At 45.0% G+C, this 22839-nt stretch overlaps 1 protein-coding gene across 2 annotated transcripts in view; it reads right to left on the bottom strand.

The window, feature by feature from the left end:
• Window positions 1-22839, bottom strand: part of MRPS24 (mitochondrial ribosomal protein S24) — a 91928-nt gene that overhangs the window by 56738 nt on the left and 12351 nt on the right. Inside the window, exon 2 of one of the 2 annotated variants that reach the window (XM_069618999.1) lies at window positions 12226-12306. The exons of the other annotated variant lie outside the window; for it this stretch is intronic. Coding sequence (XP_069475100.1) covers window positions 12226-12306 — 81 coding nt within the window. The remainder of the gene's footprint in view (window positions 1-12225; window positions 12307-22839) is intronic. 2 annotated transcript variants of the gene reach the window in all.

Raw genomic sequence — 22839 nt, 5'->3', positions numbered from 1 at the left:
TACTTGACAACTTCTTTGCCTTCTGTAAGGATTTGATCTTGCAAATCAAACAATGCCTTTTGGGGTGACTTTCATTTCCAGCCTAGCAAATATCTTCATGGCGGACTTTAAAAACATCTATATCTTCAGCCATAACCCTTTTGAGAGAGATATTGTTGACTGCCACTCTATTAGAGTTCATTGATTGGCTTAATACTTGTAACCCAATTCACTCACCACTGCAGTCAATATTCAGGTCCCTATTTTGGACATACTCATTAAGCATGACTACGGTTGTTTGTGTTCAGTTTTATATAGCAAAGAAACATACAGAAATGCGTGTCTCCTTTTCAGTAGCTAACATCCCAAAGTTCTTCGTGAGAATTTACCATACAGTCAATTACTCAGGGTGAGACGTAACTGCACTTTCAAAGAAGATTTCAGCACACATGCCAATGACCTCATATCCAGACTCGAATGCAGGGGCTACCCAAAAAATGATTTAAAAATGATGCTAAACAGGCCATCTTCACAGATTGCGACACTCTAGTTTCAAATTGTGACAAATCCTCAAGTGTTGACTGGCCAGTATGTGTTACATCTTTTTCACCTAATACTGCGAGGCTCAATAACCTGATTAAAAAACATCATCCTGTATGCAGCACCGGCTGCACCTCCAAACCTCACTTGTTTGCCTTGAAACAGGGGGCACAATACTAGAGACCAGCTGGTACACTCACGGTTAACAATGGACCAAATACGGTCCAACACTCAGGAAGATTGTTGGCTTCCACCACGTCAGCCTGTTTTGGGCTATTTTCCATGCAGGTCTTGTGCCGCATGTGAAACATGTTTGACGTGCTGAGTTTTTTGTTTCAACAATGTGACCTGGACACTAAAATCACATAGGAATTGTAACACCACTAGCGTGGTACAAAGCATTTAATGTCCTTGCCCTAAAATCTAAGTTGGCCTAATGACCAGGAGGGTGTCCATTACAAATGAGGAACACAGGTCTGGATCAGAACTGGTGCAACAACTCCATCATTACCAGTCCTTGAACCACATAGACCATGATTTACTGTGGCAGGTTATTGACAGGGTTCTCCCAGATGCACAGGCGTTCAACACATACAATAGGCTGCTCCGATTGGAGCAAAAATAGATTTTTGGGCTGAAATCATATGCCAATGGGCTCAACAATGAGATTATATGACATGCCCTCATGTAATCCACAGCTCTCTCAGTTACAGCTAGACCGGTCTGATATAGTGGGATGGCTTTTTCCTGGTTAGTTTAATCTCGAACCAGTGTTTGTTGCTTTGACAACTGCCTTACCCCTTGATCTGAACCTTCTGTCTGTAGGGAGTTTAGATACCAGGCCCTTTTGTTCCCAAAGAGGGCCTTGCCTGCTTTCTATGATCCCCTTTTACACTATGAGACATCATGTGCGAGTCGCTCATTCCATCCCATTGCATCAAACCCCCACCTTTAATTGGTCATTGTTGTTCGCCCATTAGAATTCTTGTTTCATTACACTCCCTTTCTTTATAGAAATACCCTAATTTCCGTGCCATCTGACTTTTTCAGTCACATGATGTGCATGCACGAAGCAGGCCTCATTAGGAACCCACTGTCGGGTGAGACGGTTTCCACTTTTGCTTCGTGTTCCCATTGCCTTTAGGAATCTGACTTCTGAAATTAACATAACGATGTACTGGTTGTGGCATCCCTCTGGCATTAGCTTGCCTGCCAGCCCGTTCCATGCAGGTTCATGCGCCACAACACTTTTAGCTCTTACAATATGCATGCAGCCATTCTGCATGCCTGCCGACTCCGTAATTCTATACATCTATATATTTCAGATAGTGGCTGGGTGTGTATGCACCAGCATATGCACATAAGCTGCATTGCGATCACTTCGTCGACAAAACTCACTGCTGCAGGATCCGTGGTGATTAGGACTTTGATTGGATCCGGTTTATGGTGTCTATTTTAGGTATTCAAACTCGCTTTACTCTGGTATTGGAGCTTGCTCTCTGGCATGTCTTCTTGGTTTAATTTCTTTTTTTCTTAATTGCGTTCAGTTTGGTCTGTTTATTGACAATTTGGGGATTTGTTTTCAAGCAGTTTCTTTCTCAATACGTCTCAGATACTCAATGAGCAGAGTTGGGGACCCAGGCCTTGCTTCAGATGCGTGGTTGTCGGAGGTTTCTCGGATACATGTTGATAAAAGAAAACTTTTAATTAAGTATATCTATATCTTACTAGATGTGATCCCATCTTTGTTTAGCATTTCATTGTTTGCATCTGCTGGTAGCGCAGGCAGTATGCTTTCTACTTGAAGATGGACGCGCAATAAACATTGGCTCATTTACGTGCCATGTGACTTAGTAGATCACACGACGTGCAAACAAAGCAGGCCTCATTATGATCCCACTGACGGGAGATACGGTTTCCACGATCGCTTCGTCTCCCCGTTGCCTTTAGTAATCTGACTTCTGAAATTAAGTTAAGGATGTACTGGTCGAGGCACACTGCTGGCACGCGGTCGCCTGCCGGCCCGTTTCCACGTTCATGCCCCACAACAATAGGCATGCAGCCATTCCACATGCCTGCTGACTCTGTAATTCTACACATCTATATTTCAGATAGTGGCTGAGTGTGTATACACCAGCATGTGGACATGAGCTGCATCATGATCACTATGTGCAGCGAAATTCCCTGCCGCAGCATCCGTGATGATGATCACTTTGATTGGATCCGGATTATGGTGGCTATTTTGGGCTGAGATTGGAGCTTGCTCTCCGGCATGTCTTCTTTGTTTAATTTCTTTTTTTCTTACTTGCGTTAGTTGGGTCTGTTTGTAGACAATTTGCGGATTTGTTTTTAAGCAGTTTCTTTCTCAATGTGTCTCGGATACTCCATGAGTGGAGTTGGGGACCCAGGCCTTGCTTCAAATGCATGGTTGTTCAGAGGTTTCTCCATCTTTTAATAAAAGAAACCCTTTAAGTATGGCTATATCTTACTAGATGTAATTTTGAGTGCCACTTGGTGAATGGACCACTTCAACCAATATGTATGTTTTTGTATTCCTGAGCACCCGCCCAATTGTGCATTTTCCTAGCTTTCTGCCCTGAGGAAGGCTTGGCCCTTTGAAATATGTATGGCCGGTTCAAGCAGAAACTCGAGTTGGCATTTGTGACATTGTTAATTTTGTGGTTTAAAATTTGATGTTGTATTTTAGACACCTGCACAGGTGCTGAGTCAACACACAAGTATGACCCAAGGTTTGTTAGGGGTTGTATATTGGTATTCTTCCTCTTAACATTTCATTTTTCAGGTTGTTTTCCAAGTGCACAAGTGTCTGTTGGTACTTTGGTGGTGGGGACTTTTCTCTGCTTTTTCTGGTTCCTTCGGGCTGTGTTCCGATAGGTTGTGTTTCAACCTCATTTGGTGCAAATATTTATTGCAGAGGAATGTGTATATGTATATTTCCTACTATGGTTTGTAATGTCTTTTATTGCATTTAATTAAAAGATTCAGCCAGCATTTAAACATTGTGTGGAATTCGGGACCGGTTTATACTTTTTTGTGCTCTACTAATGGGATAAAGTCACACTGACTGAGATACTTTAGCTAGTTTTGCCTAAAGTAGACACTGACGTCCATCTGAATCAGGAAAGTTCTCTAGATATATGCTATTGAAAACAATACACAGAAGAGGAAACTCTCCGCAATTATAACGCCACCAGGGACGTAAACATCTAGCCAAATAGCAAAATTAACATTTTAATCTTTTGCCAAGTTGTTACTTTTGGGGGGATATGCTCCTGAAAAATGTGACAGCAATCTTTTGTACAATCTCTTTTCAAGGACACCCATCATTAAATGATATTCAAATGTCATGTAGTATTGTCCAAAGCAACCTCTATTGCACTACAGAGATCCTATTCCCAGTGTGGTCATTTGTCAAGCCACCAACTGGGCTACTCTTCAAGCACCATGCAACTACTGTGTTACGGGCAAGAGTTGGAGAGTCGACACTCAGTATGGTCAGGCACCATGCAGAAAGGTTTGGCTGATTGTGCTATCGGTGCAGTCTACCACCACCCTTGTTACTATGTTTCGTAACTTCCCATATGTAGTAATGAAGGGAATGAGACAAAGGAAGAATTACAGTAAGTTACAGATAAGTCACACAGTCCTAGTGTTCAGCAACAAATCCCTGTAACCTTCTGACTCAGTCAGATTTATAATGTGTACTACACTAACAGTCTGAGATATTGAAGAATGGCAGGGAGGAGCCTGCTGGATGAAAAGCATGGGACCTCAAGTGTGAGAGGGATATTAGTTTGATCTTCCAGGCTCATTTCAGTGTCCCTGTAACCCAATGGAAGGACGTTCCATATGCAAGAAGCAAAGGGATGACAGACAATACAGGAATTACTCTTTTCCACTTTTTGGTGTTCTCAAATAATTGAAAAAAACATGAGGTCAGAAGAAAACTAAAATGCTAGAAAGGCACTAAACCCCTGTTGGACAAATTTCGCAAGAAACTACCCTATGAAACCCAAGCGAGGAGCTTCAAGTGAGGTAGGACATCGTTCTTTGGACTTTAATACCATGCTTGCATTGCCCACTGCTGCATTCCGCAACGTCAGTTGAAAAGCCCCCACAGCCTCTTTTTCTCCATGTGGATTCAGCGACTTGCATTTTATTCCCCACCCCACCCCCCATTTGAAATTTAGGAAAAAACAAGTCCCAGAATTCCAAGCAAAAACAGCACTCAGGGGGCCTTCTCACAAATGGCCACAGGAAACAAAACTCACCAATACTAAAAAAATCTACTTGTGATTGTGCTAATATAACCCCATTATGGGCCGTATTAGTGGATGATTTCCGGAGATGGCATTAAAGACCCGACATGCTTTGCCCGCGTTGCAGCTCTCAAAAGGACACTTCTGCTCAGGCTTTTACATGTTGGGAATGCTTTGCCGGTTGCTGTAGTGGCGCCAATGGTGCCGTCGCTACAAAAGGATATTTTCTCCTTTATATGGCAAATTAAGAAACAGAGGGTCCCCAGACGAGTATTTATGAGGGCTTATATACCCAGGAGGGTTGGGAGTCCCCGATACTGAAATATATATTACAGCAGTGCATATATGTCCTATGCTGGATTGGGCTGTGGAGGGTAGCATGAAAGGATGGCACAGCTTGGAACAGGGTGCTACATCCATACCATGGGGTGCTTTACGATTGCTAGGCAAAGTTTGTACGCAGTACCCTCTGGGACTACTACACACAACTGACTACAGGTATAGGCAACCCAACCTTTGGTATAAGCGTGCACTACACAGTTTTGGTAGCGTGATGAGCAGCCAGGCTTATTTCAAGAGGGGAAATGTGAGCTGTAGTGGAGTTACACAAAGATTCACTGTTACTGGTATTCAAATAAACTCTTACATTCAAGGTTTCTTGCATAAACAATTATTAATTTATTTATCAGTCAGTTATAAAGCCTCCTTCAGAAGGGAGCAATAGAATAGTAACAAATAAATACACTTCAATACTGTACACTGAGTTTCTAAATCAGAAAAGATCCTTTTGGGATGGCCCACAGACACAACCTACACCCACAGGTGGCTTCAATACTAGGCTGCTAGGGACATTAATATCTTACTGTCGGCATTCACAACACTCTTAAAGGATGGTAAAAGGCAAAGGTTATTAGAACACAAGTGACCACAAATATTCAAGCAGGCAAATACTTTTGGATCCTCTAAGAACAGTCATACAATTCAATAGGCTAAGCCAAAGTCAATGGGCAAAAGTCTTGTATAGGATGAAGCACTTATGGTAAGTACATGAGAAAAGTCTTTGCACAAGTTCTTGGGAGTCTTTGATGAAAAGAAGAATCAAATGTAAAGACACAAGATGATTAGACTTGTGAGTTGTAGAAGGTTCAAGCAACTCTACAGTAAGAGGTAAGTTCTCTTAGACTTTGTTTTTACAGTACCTTAGAAATGAAGGAAAGATGCAGCTGATGACTTCTGTTCCTGTATAGCTCTGCAGATCTCACTGCTCCTGGGTCTCAGTCGTGGGGACAAGAGGGAGGACGTCGGGGGACTCCTGCAATGCACTGGGACGGTCAAAACCTGCAACCAGAAAACTTCACTTTCAGTGGCTGTTCAGCGTTTCAGATCCTCGCGTCTACCGCAAATAGCAACACTGCAGTTCCTGGCTATCGAGATGGACTTTCCTTGCTTCTGGGGTCCCGCACTCTGTTGAAGGGGCACAGGCTTGGTCAGTCCCGCTTCTTGGGAGTCCAGAGGATCTTCCAAAAGCTCTACGCCAGCTTCAAAGTAACGCACACAACCTGGTGTTCCTCTCCCTGGCTATACGGTTTCCAGCAGCAACTCTGGAAATTCAACCAGCTCTGAGATGGATGTCCAGGTGGCCTACTTTGGAGTGGATTGGTCCCACTAACTCAAGGGGAGAAGTCGTCCTTGCAGGGGCTTCTCCGTCAATGCGAACTTGGTGTTTCGGCACTGCAGCTGGGCTTCACCGGGCAAACCAACAGTCCAAGAGTTGCAGCAGGTGTCCTCTTCAAGTTCTTCTTTGGTTCCTTCGTCCAGTGGTCGACTCTGCCTTCCAAGCCAAAGGACTCGCCTTTTATTCAGTTATCTCCCATTCATTCCACCCTAGCTGTCAAACACCCAGCATGGTGGCTCTCCTTGCCGGACAGTCAGCCAGCCAATCACCACAGAGTGCATCTGGGTCTCCTAGGAGAATAGGCACAGGTGGGTTTCGGGCACCTCCCTCACTTCCTGCCTAACCCAGATACTCTGGAGCAAGAGGCGGGTTTCACTCCTGAACCCAGCCAAAGGCTGAATGAACAAAGACCAAACCTGGTTTGGCGCGCAAGGCAAATCTCAAGAAGGACCTTTCCAAAAAGAAATGGTGAAAAAAGAAGACCAGGTGGCTCCCGTGTATGCTTTACTGTAGCTGCGAACGTAGCCCGGGGTAAAGGCATACCATGGTAGTTCAAACTAAACCATTGCCGCCAGCCATTCAATGAGAAAAGGGTAACATATGAAATGTTACATGAGAAACTAGACAAAGGGGATACTAGGTAACCCAAATGTTACATGAGAAACTAGACAAAGGGGATACTAGGTAACCCCTCCGGCATAAGATAGTTTGTGCTGGGTCTAGTAAGTTACAATGGTAAGTAAAGTCAATTTCAGTTTACAGCTCTGGGAAACCGTAGTTTATCCCAGAGAAGGTATTTAAACCTTTGGGAAATCTGGAAGACTTCCCTGTGTCACTGCACTGAAGGTGCTTTGGGACACAATGTAAAAGATGATGCCTATGGAGTCTGTCAGTCTCCACAACCAAAAGAAACAGAGGTAAAATTCACATTAAAATACATGAGAAAGTGGGAAAAAGAGTCACTCTCTCTCCAGGATAAAAAAAATGAAGTCCTCAAAATCCAGCAAAGTTGCTGGGGGTCTTAAGGTGGAGAGAATTAGCACATTTCCGAGAATTCTCCCCAACAATTCCTGGGGAATTTGTTGCAAGTGGCAGGAGGGGTCCTCTTAGATGCCATCAAATGTGCTCTGTGGTATTGGAGTCAGGCATTGCAGCAAAGAGACTTGACCCCCCTGGACGTGTCCCTACACGCCTGTGTGAGATAATCCGAGTTTGCCCACCCAGAGGTTGGAGAGATTCCTCAACACTGAGGCTAGTAGATTTGTATAAGGAGGGTTCCCCACTTTCGCTCGAAGGCACGAAAGTGAAATTCCAGTTGGGCAAAGGGGAGTGGTTCCATTACATACAACTCCAACACTGAATCTCACATAGGGGGGTGGGATGCTGGCGCTACACAGCTGATAGGGCTGGAAGTATCCATGAAAGAGGGAGTCACTCAAAAGAGGGTTTCAAGACTCTACCGACTATTAAACAAAACGGTACCGGAGGACAAACTACCATTAATGGAAAAATACTTGGGAATTACGATCTCTGTGGAAGTATGTGAGCAAATTTGGAGGAGGCCCCAAAAGATGTGAAGGTGTTGAAGCAGCATATAAATTATTCTTTCCATGGTACCTTATGCCACAGAGGCTTTACAATATAATCAATACTCGCCTGTATACTGGAGAAACTGGAGAGGTTGGATAGCTACACCACATGTGATGGTCCTGCCCTGAATTTTGGAAGGCGATCCTGGGGCACTTCAAAGATATTGTGGGGGTGCAAGTGCCTTTCTCACCGACTGCAATTTTCGTAGGGGGGAGCGTACGCAGTGAACAGACCAGGAGCAACCTTAATCAAAGATACGCTCAATGTTGCTAGAATGGTTCTTGCTCACCAATGAAAACGGCTGAGGGCCCGGTGGTGGCTTTATGGTGGGTGAGGCTGTGTGAGTGTTGGCAATGGAAAAGGTATGTGCTTGAGCATATTGGTCCCGCCAAAGATTCCTGTAGGTCTGGCTCCCGTTTCACAAGTGGGTGAAGGGCAGGGACCACCATTACCACGGACCCTCTAAAACATTTTTCAATACTGTGAGAATGCCCATCCTAACATGTGTAGAACAAATTAATGGTTATATGGTGAGAGTAGTCCATGCCAGTGTTCGTTAATCGTTTTGGGTTACAATTCCTCGTTATAGTAAATCCGGTGTATGTTCCTATCTGACAGAATTTATGCATGTATGTATGACCAGCAAAAATCGATTGTTATATCATGTCGGATCATCTACCAATAAAGATCACACACACAAAAACAAAACGGTTGGACCAGTCTCTTACCATAACCAATTACAAAACTAAAACTGGTCCATACAACATTGGTCTTAACCTACCCAAAACTAAAAAAAGGTGCCTCAACCACTCTTGCTCAGTTATGCCCTAACCCCACATAGTGTTTAACCCTCCTGTGCCAGGGTCACACTCCCTTGGCTGAGCTACACTTGTACAATTTGAGCAGAAGCTTGAACTGCACACTCAGCAACGCCCAATTGCTCCAAACTGCAACCATAGCCCTAGTTGTGCAGAGCCCTCATGAAGCCAGAACTACTGTAACCGCTATAGAGCGGCTTACGTCTGAATGCTTGGGCGGCCAGAAGTGCAGCCACTGGTTTGGAACCTGGTACATCCTGTCCCATAGCACATTGGGGAGGGCATTAGCTCTTAATGTCTCATGCCTTTGCCTCCCTCACAAGTCAGAATGTCCTAGGGAAATGGAAATGTATGCATCTGTCACTATTCCAACATTCGGATATGCAGGCAAATGTATTCTATGACAAGACAGGAGGCTCGCATTATGCTTTACTTTCTTTATTACTGCCATAATTAGCTTTTCAAATTAAACTTTTAAAACTACACATTTTGTAATGTTTTTCTGAACTTTCTTGAAAAAGGTGCAAATTTTGGGTTTAAAAGTTCTGCAATCCAAGTAAAGTCTCAAAATCTAACTCCAAACCACGACTCCCATGACTCTCCGGGGTTTGGTAGTCCTGACCTCTCCTCCTGCACCTATCCGCATGCAGGTCAGCCCTTTCCTCTTTCTTTTTTGCTGCCTTGTAGAGATAAGTACCTCAGTTTACTAAGCTGCTACGCTAATTATTTGTTTGGCTTTTCAAGCCGTGTAATATCGTATATCTCGCCTAGTCATAGTGCGCAGCTTAGGCGTTTTATATAGTGGATGCGCGAAATATTTAGCGCGGTTGTAAAAAAAAAAAGAAAAGAAAAATAAAAGAATAATAATAATGATAAATACCGTCATTTAAAGCGTGTTCGTCTCGTCACGTAGGCAAGAGTATCGTGTTCGTTATTGCGCGTGTATACAGTTAGCCAATTAGTTTGTCGGTTGTCGGGGAGAGGCAGAGCCGACGCCGCGAGTGAAATTCGCTCGCCTCAGGCAGCCGGCCCCGCTCCCCCATATTACGTGCTGGCGCCGGCAGACGCGACTAGTTCTAGGACCCAGGGGAGAGGGAGAAGGAATAATCTCCTGGCTTTCCCTGCGCGTCCAACGCTCGCGCGCACAGTTGGAAGTGCGTTCGCAAAGCGTCATACACACGGCCTCCAAGCTTACATAAAACAAAAAAAAAAAAAAAAAAAAGGGGATTTATATTTATAATATACAGCTGCTCACGTTGGTATTGAACATACAACAAACAGAGAAAGCTGGGCTTTATACAGCTCGAGTGAGAGTAGCAGCAGATCCAGACCCCTTGGCTGACACATAGATTTGGCTCTGCCAATATTAAACATGGCTCAAAGCAGAAGCCCTGGCCAGACACCATCCACTTCGCCAGAGTGGTCTGAAGAAGAATGGGAGGACAGTCCTTACAATCAGGAGACAGACCTCTCCCAAAGCTTTAAGCAGGTGCTGGGAGACTCGCTTTCTAAAGCAGTCTCGCAGGGAGTACAACCTATTGCTAAGAGGTTAGAAGTACTGGAGGCTATTTTGGCGGAACAGCAAGCAAGGCTTGCCAGGAAGAGGAGAGCATAGAGCCACGGAGAGGGACCGTCAGCCAGAGACCCCACTGGGGTTGAACTTGAGGGGCGTAAAACAGCTCGGAAGAGCAAGAACTCTTTGACCCCCCCGAGCAATATGGAAAGGGAGGATACTGCTCCCCAAGAAATGAGCGACCCTGTCACTAGGCTAAAGAGAGCCTTCCTGGAAAAGAAGATGAATGCCAGGATCGACCCCCTACCCCAGGGGTGGAAAATATAGGGGACAACGACGAAGGCTATATGCCTGACGACGAGGGTGAGAATGACACCTTTCAACAGGTGGAAGAAGAGATCGATCCACAGGAGGTGGATAATACCACTGACATGTTTGATCCGGAGACAATCAGGCACCCGAAATCTTCGGAGCGGGTGCCGTCACCTAGAGTGGCAGCGTATATGGCGCAGCACATCCGCAAACCACTGGAACGAGACGTACGATCTCGTATGAGATCCGAATGCCCCAGACCAGACTTACCGGGAAAACTAACAGAAACACCAGATCTAGACCCCAAGATGGTCACTTTTGTGACTAAATCAGTGAAAGATATAAGGAAGGGAGTAGATCGGGCTTGGCGAGGGTGCCAAGACAAGCTCCTCGACCTGGCGGGACCATTAGCCAAAATAATGGACCTCGCAGAAAAGGCAAAAGATACTGGTACCCCGGTGGACGTCTCCGCACTCGCTAATTGGACCCAACGAGCAGTGTGTCTCTTAGGCAATGCGAATTGTGCAATCTCCTCCGAGAGAAGAAGAGGAGTTCTGCTAAAGATCGATAATAAACTAAGTGATCTCGCCTCCTACGAAGCAGGCGAGAGCGCCAAAGGACTCTTATTCCGCGAAGCATTCGCTAAAGAAATGGCGCAGTTTGTGGGCACCTATTCCGCTCTGGAGAGAGCGCAAAGCTCAATAAAAAGATCTTCCCAAATCGTGTTTTTTACGGGACCGGACGCCAAAGGGGTCGCCCGTCCGGTCGATTCAACTACCATCGAAGACCCCAAGGGCCGCGCGCCCAATACTGGGAAGGGAAACAACAAGATACCTTATTTCCGACCAGATCCAGGTTTCCCAGAGGTCGTAGAGGGAGAGGAACCTACCGTCAGCCCAATGTCTCAGGAGGTGAGTGCGATAGGCATAAAAGTAGGAGGGAGAACCCCTCATTGTCTGAGCGCGTGGCAAGCGTTATCGCGCGATGCATGGGTTTTACAAGCAGTAGTAGGCCTGCAGTTTGCCAAAGGAAAATAGGGGTGCTTTCTGTACGGGCATGCAAACAATACCGAATGTACATGTATGAATAAAGCACAGTGTGCATTTAACAACCCCCAAAAAAGGGAGTATACTAAAAGGCCGACCAAACGGTAAAGGCTGAACGCAAAGAGCAGCAAAATGTTTCACATCAACATTCAACTTCGTAGCTGAATGCGTTCATTAATTAGGGTGTGCTTCTTTTGATAGATATTTGTGCTGGTGTTCCCAATAAAAACCTTGATAATTCTTCCATTTACGTTAGAAAGTTGGAGGATAACGGAGCTTGTGGATTTTAGTAAGATTGGTTTGTTTTTGCTCTATATTGTAAATGATGCTTAGGTTTTTAGTTAGGAGTAGGGTGTTATTTTTTGGGTACTGCAACACTGCTGATGGACACCAGCAGGTCGGCAAACCCCTCAATTCCCTAGTATAGGACGTTGCATTTTTGCATGCTACAGGTTCAACCATCCATTAATACCTTTAGGCACACAGCAGTGGTCTGGATGCTCCGAATGCCAGGGGCGACCCATGGAAAACATCTGGATGTGAATGGCAAAAGCTGAAGGAAAACAAAATTAAAATGTATTAAAAATAAGGAACAGGCACTACTGTATCAACAACATCTGTTTCGCATTCACCATGAAGTCAAAGCTGCATAACTGAATAGCCCTTATATAGGAGGGAGGCATAGACCCTAGTGTGAAGTAGAGCGAGAATGCCCATTCCATACCATTACACGACTCACTAGAGTACTTCCAACATCAGAAACACACACACAGTCAGTACACGTTGATCCATAGTTACCTTTTTTTAGTCCATGTTCTCCTCCCACAGACCCCCTTGCGACTTCCAGATCTTATTTCCACTCTCGACAAACGAGGGGATGGGGAACAGAAGTGGCCCGTCTGTACAAAGGATGCATGGGCAAGAGGCGACTTGCACTTACAGGTATGTTCTGTCCCTTTTCCTCAAGGTTCTCAATGGATTACAAAGCCGCCAGAAGGTCCATCATTGGGGTGAAAGCAGCACTAATCTCCATATGGTTAAAAATCTTCTGAGTCGCACTGGCTCAAGAAAATAAGCTGGGACGCACAACTGAAAAGGAGGATTCTAGTTTCACAGATGCTCTAATGCTACCTTAGTGGGGGCCTATGCAAGGTACCTCCTCCCCTTTGCATCAATTGCCTAAGAAAGAAGGCAACTCTAAATATTTTAAAGTTAGAAATCTCAGGAACAACCAAGCTTTCCATAGCTCTAGGGACAATGCCCATGGTGTGGTGTCTGGAAAGCCTGTCTATAAGATGAGCTAAAAGGCCCCGGTCTGAAATAGCTCTTTTTTGCATTTACATGCTCATCTTTATCACACAAATACAAATAGGCATACATAAACAAGCATTTGCAAACGCCAACCGTTTTGGCCTTTGTATAAGTAGTAGGCATTTGCCAGGCACTGCTATTATATGCCAGGTACTCACACCATTTTGTACCTGGTACCATCATGGCCAGTCAATACCAGTAAGACGGTGCTTGGCAAGTGCCTTTCCCATGACTACTCAAAAGTCACAACTGAAAGGTTAGCAGACATTCCAATTCACTACCAATGCTGCGACTGTTAATCTCATGAAAGAGTAAATAAGCTTTAACATAGCCAAGCATGTTATCAAAAGCTTACGCATGGGCAGTGCATTTTGTATCTAGTTCCATAATAAGCAAGAACGGCAAAGCTCCATGAACTTATCTTGAGTCTATTTGTTATGAGAAAAACAATGAAAAGAATCAAATGTTATGCCATGTCATCCCTTTTTGTCGCTTTCTAGGTGTAGCTTCTTGGTTGTTTGTGCTCTACCTTGCATGCAATTCAATATTCAAACGTGTATCACTCACATTTACAAGCCACCTACACAATTCAGCACAATGCAGGTGAACACAAGCAAATGGCGTCATTTTCAGCACCAACTACTACAATCATCCTAACTACACCTCAACCGCCGTCTGAGTGAGATGTGGAGTTCCTACAGCAACTCGGGACCCAACCTAACTATAAGGGCAGATCTCATTAATAATAAACTGAATAGGATACCTACACCTGCAGTTTGTCCTTGATACACAGATCTCAAAAGCCCTTACCAAAAACACAGTGCACCCATCAACACAAAAATCAATAAATCAGTACATCAAAAATCACTAGACCAATCTTGCACTGCTCCTCTGCTCTGAATAAGAAAGCCCCACCCATTTGCCTGCATGTCCAAAAATGCCAAGAGACTGTGAAAGTGGCAACTCTCCAAATTTGAATAAGACTTGTAAGGAACTCATGGCGGCAACAGTAAAGACAGATGCAAGTGATCACAGTTAAAGGGTGTTTAGTGAACTTCATAACGGGTGAGATAAACGCCTAATCTAAACCTAAATCTAAGACGGAAGCAAGCTACGACCATCAAATAATGATAAGGCAGTGCCCGTAAGCGTCTTGTCAAAATAAAAAGGGCCTATACTAAAAACCTATTTCCAATCCTTACCACCAAGTTACAAAAAGAGTGTGGGATAATGTTCTCCAGAAAAGAAAGAAGTGTTCACAAAACAATTGGTTTGGCTGAATCTCCCTTCCCCACATTTTTAGCAAGGGGCAAGGCGGGGCTTCTGAGCACAGCACACTCCTAGGCCTCTCAAGCATGAGGCGCACGATTCCAGTTCAACAATATCAGAACCTTCAAGGGCCAGGTCTCTTCTCTGCAAAGTCTCTTGCCTTCGACTGCCTGATGTATCAAAACAACAAACAAAAGTTCCTTTGGTAATTCTGTGGTTTGGGTAATTCTCTGCTCCTTGAATCTCCCTCTGGCGAGCTCCATCCTTCATTCAACTTGGGCCTTCCTCCGTCAGGTTCACTACGGTCTTTCAAATGCAGCTTGCAACTTCCCACTGGGGACAACCATTCGGCCAGGTTCACTTTTGTCTATACAGTGTTCACATGTGTATTACTCTTCACCCCAACTCACAGGCATCCTACAAACCGGGTTTCATGATTGCCAAATATACAGTTCACTATACGTTCCAGATGCGGGATTCACTTCCCTTAGCTTTCTCTTGGCAATGAGTCAGAGACTTTCGGGTGTACAAGCGATTTGACATGACCCTTGTAGGACCACGTCGACACCTAGGGCCTCCTGGTACTTTTAGTTTCAACGCAAAAGGGGCCAGCGAGAGTCCTTCGAATGAGCACCCCTGTGGCACCTGACCACTCTGTAGCTGGCACTTGACTTCCCCCAAAAGTTCTCAAGTTCTTGCATTCATCTAATGTTGCCGCTTGCAACCTTGTGCTCAATACTATTTGGTTCGTCATGAGCTTCTTCTGACTCACCGATTGTGTCGGGTCCGCTGGCTTAGATTGCTTCTGGAGTCAAGGACGGTACCACGGGTAGCCAGCGTGCCTCCCCACCTGTGTTATCAATGCGGGAGGCCCTTGTGCGCTGTTGACATCTGTCCCTCCACATGTCCACTGTACTTACCGGTCTTGTAATTTCCTTTTCGGAGGCTTCGCGGGTCTGAGTTGAAAAGCGCACGGGCAGGTCCCCCCCTAGGTCGTACTTTGAGGTCTTGGCGCCTTTCTCCTCAGTTTGAACTGCTGGTTTGATGTAGCTGTTTCGTAGTGTGCTCATCCTTGCTCATAGTGTGCTCTCATGCTCTGCCTTTTATCCCTGTGGGGAAGGTAAAGGGCCGTCAGGTGTGTGCGATTATTGTCAATTTCCCGACTTTGTCTGACCCTTGTGTTGGGACATGTGAGGTAAACGGCTCTGGGGTTACTCTGATGTTTGTTAGAAAGTGTTTGTGTCGGAAAAGGGGGCAGGGGTAGGTAGAGCTTCTAAATATCCGGGTAGGATGGGGAAAGGGTGTTACAGGGAAGGAGGTACCGCGTCTCAACCGTCGGCGTCCCACTTCCACTCCCCAAAGACCCTCACCCAGGTGATCCTCCCCCACTGGTCCACCAACAGGGACTGTATCCAATAGCAATGGCCGTGTCCTGGCCAAATGGATGACAGATCCCCAAGGACTAGCAAGTGAAACGCCTTCAGGTTTCTCATAGACTTTCCATCAGGCAGATAATGCTGCCAGGGTTCTGAAAACACGTTATCTTGCACCTGACCTTTCAGTGCGGCTACCATGCACATGGAAAATAAAACAAAGCAAAAAAAAAAACAAAAAAAAAAAAAAAAAAAAAAAAAAAAAAAAAAAAAAAAAAACAGGCGATGTAGATCTAAGTGCATTTTGTTGCAATTCGGGATACAAATTGGACCGTTGTATCCACTGGCAAAGCATACTCCCAACCCACATTCCTTGGATGGGCCGATTCCTAAAGTAAATCTGGACGTGGGAATCACTGCGTGCGGGTTTTTTTAAACGTATGACTCCATCCACCCACAGAATCAGAGGGTTTTTACGTTAGTAAAACAAAGTGAAAGTCAGCGGCGTCGACTAACTTTGTTTAACGAACATTGCAAATATGTGCCGGCGGAAGGTTAACAACATTAATCCGCTGCCGGGACATGTTGCCAACATTAATAAAACAAAGTGAAAGTCGACGGTATCGGGAAAGCCAAGCCGCTGCCGACTTTCACTTTGTTTAACTCACATAGGTGCTGGCGGCGAGTTAACAATATTAATTTGCCTCTGGCACATACTTCTAACTTTAGTAATAAGAAACGTTATGTCAGCAGTGGCTTAAAGCCACCACCACAAATTAACAACTAAACTAAAAATTAACAAATGCAAACAAAAAATATAGCTTTCAGCTATGGCTTACCAGAAACAAAATGGCATACTTGGACAAATACACTACAATCCAATCACAGCACTAACTGCATAGCTAATCAGGTGCTCCTTACATCAAAAACACTTGACCCATGCCCTACAAGTCACTAGATGTACATTTTCACAGCCATTTTCAACCCAAATGAAACTATTACAGTACCTTGTTTATCTTTAACAATACTGTAAAATGTGTAACATAACTTGAACGCTGCAGTAAATATATTTGAATGCATCAAGTCAAATTACATTAACAGATGGCGGCTGCCATTTTGAAAGTACAAATAGCCCACATATTCACCACACAATGCATTTGCAGCCAAAGTGTGCAAAAAGAGGTGTGTTATGGGTGGGAATGGGCGGGGGAGGGGGGCATGCTATAGAAGTCACTTAGCAATGGGCAGGAATGGGTGGGCCACATAGCCAAACTAGATACATACATCCTTCAATATCATCTGCATTGAAAAGCATTACAGCCCTGCATTCAAAGCCCCTATTTCAAGCTCTTAGTTAATGCCAATATTCAGCTTTAAAAGGTAGCGCTTTCAGCGCCGCCTAATAGCCAAAACTAAAACTTGTATACTACTCATCGACATTGTTTTAAATTGGTATTATGTAATGAAATACACCACAAGGGTAGCAACATTATGGATAATAGCCTACAATTGGTAGATTATTTATACACAGTAATTTGCATATGTTTAGTTGTGTGATAAATAAGGATGGACTTGCTTTAAATACAGAAGGGTGCAGTGTCAGGTCAGGGATCCTATTCTTTTGGGCAGACTGTACCCAGGGACAGTGTGCCCACAACAACATAAAGTTGAATTCTTCTGGATGTTCAGTACCTTTAAAATATTTAGAGTTGCTTTCTCTGTTTAAGTAACAGGTCCTGAAATGCCACAGACGTCTCTTTTGCTCTTCTAGTACTCTCATGAACACCCACTAAACGAGGGATCACCTGAATGTTGTATATTTCTAGGATACAAGACATTGGTCCACATCAAACTCTTGTCCTTAAGAGTGTATTGCTTCAAAGCACAGAGGTATTTTTGCTGGAAGGAACAGTTTTAATATTCCATCAAAGGTGATATTTGGTCACTGCCTGCTTTAATGAGAAACGCTTTCCCTTATTAATCTTCTATGTACCGACTGCTGCAAGGTAAGGATTACAGGATTTCACCTGAATGCTAGTGTTAGCCAGGTGAAATGTTAGAAAATAATCTAGTCCAAGGAGCAAAAAAAGAGTCAATCAAATCTTTGCTTGTGCAACCAGGACAAAATTGTAATAACCTGAACTTGTACTATAGACTTGCAGAGACATTCCTAACCATTTGCAGGATATTCTCATTACCCTTTGATCGTCACAGATGTCCACTTGAACCTCCAGCTTTTGGCCCAGTCTGGTTGGTCTGGATGCTTGGACATTTTGAATTGTTGCTGATAGATAAGGGGGAGCAGTTTTGGTGATGCATCCATGTGTGATAGTATCTGTTCACGCACTGGGATCCAGTGGGCCTTTTTTTCTTATGGCCGAGATGTGTTATTTTCTCCAAATGTTGAGCACTGCTCAAAGTGTGTTGTTTTGGATCACCTGCATTTTATGAATGTTGGAAGAAGAGGTGACAGAAGAGAGCTTTGCAATAGTCCAGCCTGGATCCTATAGTTGCCTGTGCAATTGTCTGGCAGACGTCCAGTTAGAGGTATGGTCTGGAGGCATTGATTAGTTTCATGGTATATGCGGCAGTAGCAGCAATGTACTTCAGTTGGCGGGTTAAGGTCAGCGAGGCATCCGGGTAGACTCCTAAGGTTTTAACATTGGGAGAGACAAGGATGGTATTGCCGTCAATACTGAATGAAGCATATTGGGCATTAAGATTCTATAAAACTGACGGTGAGCCTATCAGGAGGATCTCAGTCTTGTCATCATTTAGGCCAAGGCGATGCATGGCCATCCAGGTCTGGATAGTCTAATAGACTGAGTTAAGCTCAGCGAAATCCTCATGGTAGTTTGCCAGGGATTGGGATGAGTATTTGCGCGTCATCAGCATAGTTAGCGTAGGATACACAGAGAGTCCAGAGGTCAAAGAAGGGTTTGGTGAAAAGGTTGTATAATGTAGATAATTGACCATTGGGGTACTCTACGAGAGACCCACATTTTGTCCAGCGGATTTTTCAAATCAAGCAGGGCGAATTCCGTTCTGTTGCTTGGGCAGAAGCCAGACTGTCACAAACTCAGGAAGTTGTTGGCTTCCAGAAAGTGTTGTATTTGGATATAAACCACCCCGTCTAGTATGTTCAGGAAAAATGGGACGGTTGTCATTGGTCTGTAGTTATTGGCTATTGTGAGGTGTAGGGATGGTTTCTTGATAAGAGGGAGTGGCGTACTTATGCTTCCTTATGCATGGAGGGGACGACACCTGAGGAGAATGAAGAATTGATGAAGCCGGTAATAAAAAGGGGCTAAGGCCTCTGAGCAGTCATGGATGATGGGTGCAGGGCATATGTCCCCTTTGCATCATGAGGGTTTTAAGCCTTTTAGGATGGCTTTGACTTCTAACTTTGTGATACTGGTAAAGTAAAATGTGGGCTTGTCTAATCCAGGGAGAGTGGAGTGGGAAGGGGTAGGAGGAAGTGGACTCGTTCTAAGGGATTATAGTTTACAGTTGATTTTAGATTGCAGGGTGTCTATCTTACCCTAGACGGCTCTTTGTATGTTGTCGCACCATGCCGCATCTTTAGTGAACGGAGGTGGTTCCCGAGGATGGGGATTCTAGTTCCCTGAGGATTGTGAAGATGTCTCTACTGTTGGATTTAGCATTAGCTATTCTACTGTTGAAGGTGGTTGCTTTAGCAAGCACTGTGGCTTTTTTTTATATTTGCTGGCTGCAGTGGAGAAGGAGCATTTTTGCTCTTCAGAAGGCAATTGTTTCCATTTCTTTTCAGCTAGGCACCTATTTGCTCAGAGCTCTAGGAGGTTGGGGGTGAACCACAGGTTATTGTGAATGGCTGTTTAGTTTTGCGTAGAGCAGGAGGGGCTACCGTGTTGATAGCTTTTGTCAGAGTCTCAGAGTAGAGGTTCGCAAGTACAAGTTATTAGATGTTCATTTTGCAGTGTGTAGAGCAGTGGAATGCGTTCTTTTGTAATGTTTCAGTCACTTCTGGCCAAGGTGGGAGGTAGCAAGGGTATATTGAGTGCGATAGGTGAGATGGTGAAGGCCAACACATGATGGTCGGACCATGGAGTAGGGGTGTTTGCTGTGACTGAGATCTGGCAGTTGAGGTCTGCTATCCAGTCAGGGGTGTGGCCTATATCATAAGTAGGTGTGTGGATGCATTGAAGGAGGCCAAGGGCGGAAAGGGAGCTGGCTACCGATGTGGCATTGCTATGGTTGGGGTCATTAAGGCCAAGACCAAAGTCACGTAAGAGTTAATTCGGAGGAAGGTTTGATATTCGTGCCTACTGCGTGAAGGATGTCTTCTTCAAAAGATAGCAAAGGGCCTGGTGGGCGATAAGTCAGGTAAATAGCGATAGGGTCTATGAGGGATTGTCAATTTGGCTAGGAGTATGTCGCAATTCCCTAGAGATGGGGTGTTGAGTTGCCCAAGTGACAGTGAGTCTTTGCCTATCACAGCTGCTCCTCCACCTCCAGCGTTCGGGCTATCAGTAGTGTATCCTGTTGGTAAAGCTACGAGAGGGCAGGGCTAGACGATGTATGGAGCCATGTTTCCATAATGGCCAGGATATCCAGATTATGTGTCATGGATATCTAGGGCGGGGGCAGGGACGGATCCATCTTTGATCATAGAAGAAGAGAGGGATGAGGATACGGTTTCTTGTGACTAGGGCGGGATGCTGTAGTTACACTACTGGGATGTGATGCTGGAAGTGTGGGGGGTCTAGGGCTAGGTAACTCGTATTTTGGTGCCAAATGTTTTGGTCTTCTGGCAAAGTGAGTGTTGTGGTCGTTATTGCGAGTGAGGGAGGGAGTAGGATTTAGGCATCGGGTAGGGTGGTGATTATGATAGTTAGCGGCCTGAAGGTTGGTAAGTTTGTACGTTCTCTCAGATGCAGGTTTCTGGCTCTACGTGTGCATGGGAGAGACCAGGTTGCTCTCAGGTTTGTGCGTGCAAGTAATCTGCTATTTCTAGTCACAATAGGCTCTTTACAGGGCTGTGGGGAGTGGCATCTCTTTGATAAGCATTCGTTTTGGTACATGGAGTGTCACACGAGCGCATAAGGATGGCACTGCGGGATGTAGTCATCCAGGGTTTCTTTACCAGGCACTGAGAGCCGGGAGAGGGTGAGATAGCAGGTTTTGTCGCCTAAGGATGCAGGGCTGCAGTGATTCTGGGGGCAGGATGTGGGGGGCCCATCGATGTTGCTTGTCATATACACACACGTGGTTATTTGGGCTGGGGTTTTTCTGCTTTCAGCTGGTGCGGAGAGGGTATTTCGGGTGGGGGAGCTGTTTGGGTCACTAGGGCTAAGAGTGGATTTCCGGTTAATGGCAGTGGTGTGCCGTCCAGCCTGGTGAGCGAGAGTTACCTTTGTAGGTATGCTTGCAGATTTAAATGTCCATGGATTTTTTCACGTAGTGGCTAGCAGGAGGGAGGAGGGGATTGGTGTGGGTATATCCATTTGCAGCAAACGGACCATGATAAGCACCAGTTTACCAACCCACGCAAAAAGAGCATAAATCATGTTATAACTGCTGTAAAAAAATGTTTAAACAAAATACTTACCCATTTACCACCAGCACAAATGAACCAGCTGCTCTACTCAGAACGTCTCCAGGATTCATACTTAATACATTCATGCAATTACATCATGTTATGCTTTCAGAAACCATCCCCCAAACAAAAACGCGTTTGTTCTCTGCCTTCTCTTGTGCTATTACTACCCCCACCCAGGGTCAAGGAGACGATAAAAAAAAAAAAAGAACCGAAGGTAGAGGAAGCGATACGGGGGCAAGACCGAGTTGAGGGACACAGAAACAAATAAAATGAGAGACTACGACCAGGACAGAGAGACTATGGTTTAATTTATTGGACATTTGTATGGCGCCTATACAGCAGAAAGTGTTTCCAGGCGCCACAAGACAAGGGGAAGGTGGGGTGGGGGGCGATGCAGGCAATGCAGAGGGAATTAACAGTCGTACTAGGTCTTGTGACATTCGGATTGTGCAAGTGCAGCAAGCAGGTAGTGCAGGAGGGTGGGATGGTGGGGGGCTGGGTAAATGCTAGGTGGGGCCAGGTGCACTGGGGATGGGATGAGGGTAAGTGCAAGGAGGGTGGGGAGAAGGGGCAGACTCACGGTCGAGCAGTGCAGTGAGGACAGGAGGAGGGAGAGCTAGTGCGAGGAAGGGGGGTGGACCAGACTCAGTAATCTGCTCAGGGAGGGTGCCCAGGGGCAAGTGCTAGTAAGGGGGCGGGCGCTGAATCAGACTGGACGAGGGAGGCCTGGCCCCTGTATGACTCAGAGGGGTCCAGGAGGCCAGTCGCAGCACCACATAAGCACAGGTTAAAATACTAGGATGGAAAGAGTTATTAGGACTGGGGCTAGCCTAAATGTGTTCATCTGCCTTGCCAATCTTTTGTTGTAGTCGTGGCCTTACTGAAAGGATGGAGTATGGCTGCTTTTACTCTGGATTGTGTTGCGCACAGATTGTATGCATACAGGTAACATGTACCAGAACCCTTCACTCCACTGCACTCACGGAAGGCAAAGGCTGAGGTGGTGCTAACGGGATGCAACAGCCAAAAGGTAGAATGGCTGTTCATCCATTACTGCAGATCTTCCCCAAGGAGATTAATTTGTCACTGTTAAGAGGACAAAGATTCCCATTGCAATGTGGAACAATCACCATCAGGCATATGGAACCCTATTCCTAGAGCATGAATGTGGGATTGTAGTTTGAAACAGCACAGGCAGAAGTTTGTATACCTTCTCCAAGAGCTCCGGAGAAGGTCCTAGACCTGCCATTCAATGACAAAGTGTTGTTCAGAGCAGAGATGGATGATCATGAGCAGCTGAACAAGGGCAGATCTTATTTTTTTTTATTTTGTTTGTATGAAATAAAAAAGATTTGATTTTTACAAAGAACTTTTCAGTCCGTCGCTCGATTTGTCTTGTGAACAGACTTCGTTTAAGTTTAAGAAGAGTTCAACTGATTTTTCAGCCTTTTTCAGCCTTTTCAAACAAAGTATCGGCTCACCTGGAATCTCGTAGTGTGGAAGTGCCAGTGTAAGACCTTGGCTTTCTGAGGTCCTTTCCAGAAGTTCCAAG

Source organism: Ambystoma mexicanum, chromosome 10 (genome assembly GCF_040938575.1).
Source record: "Ambystoma mexicanum isolate Mex_15411 chromosome 10, UKY_AmexF1_1, whole genome shotgun sequence".
NCBI classification, from domain to species: Eukaryota; Metazoa; Chordata; class Amphibia; order Caudata; family Ambystomatidae; genus Ambystoma; species Ambystoma mexicanum.
Note: the sequence above shows the minus strand (reverse complement) of the source record. Positions and strands in the feature narration are given on the sequence as shown.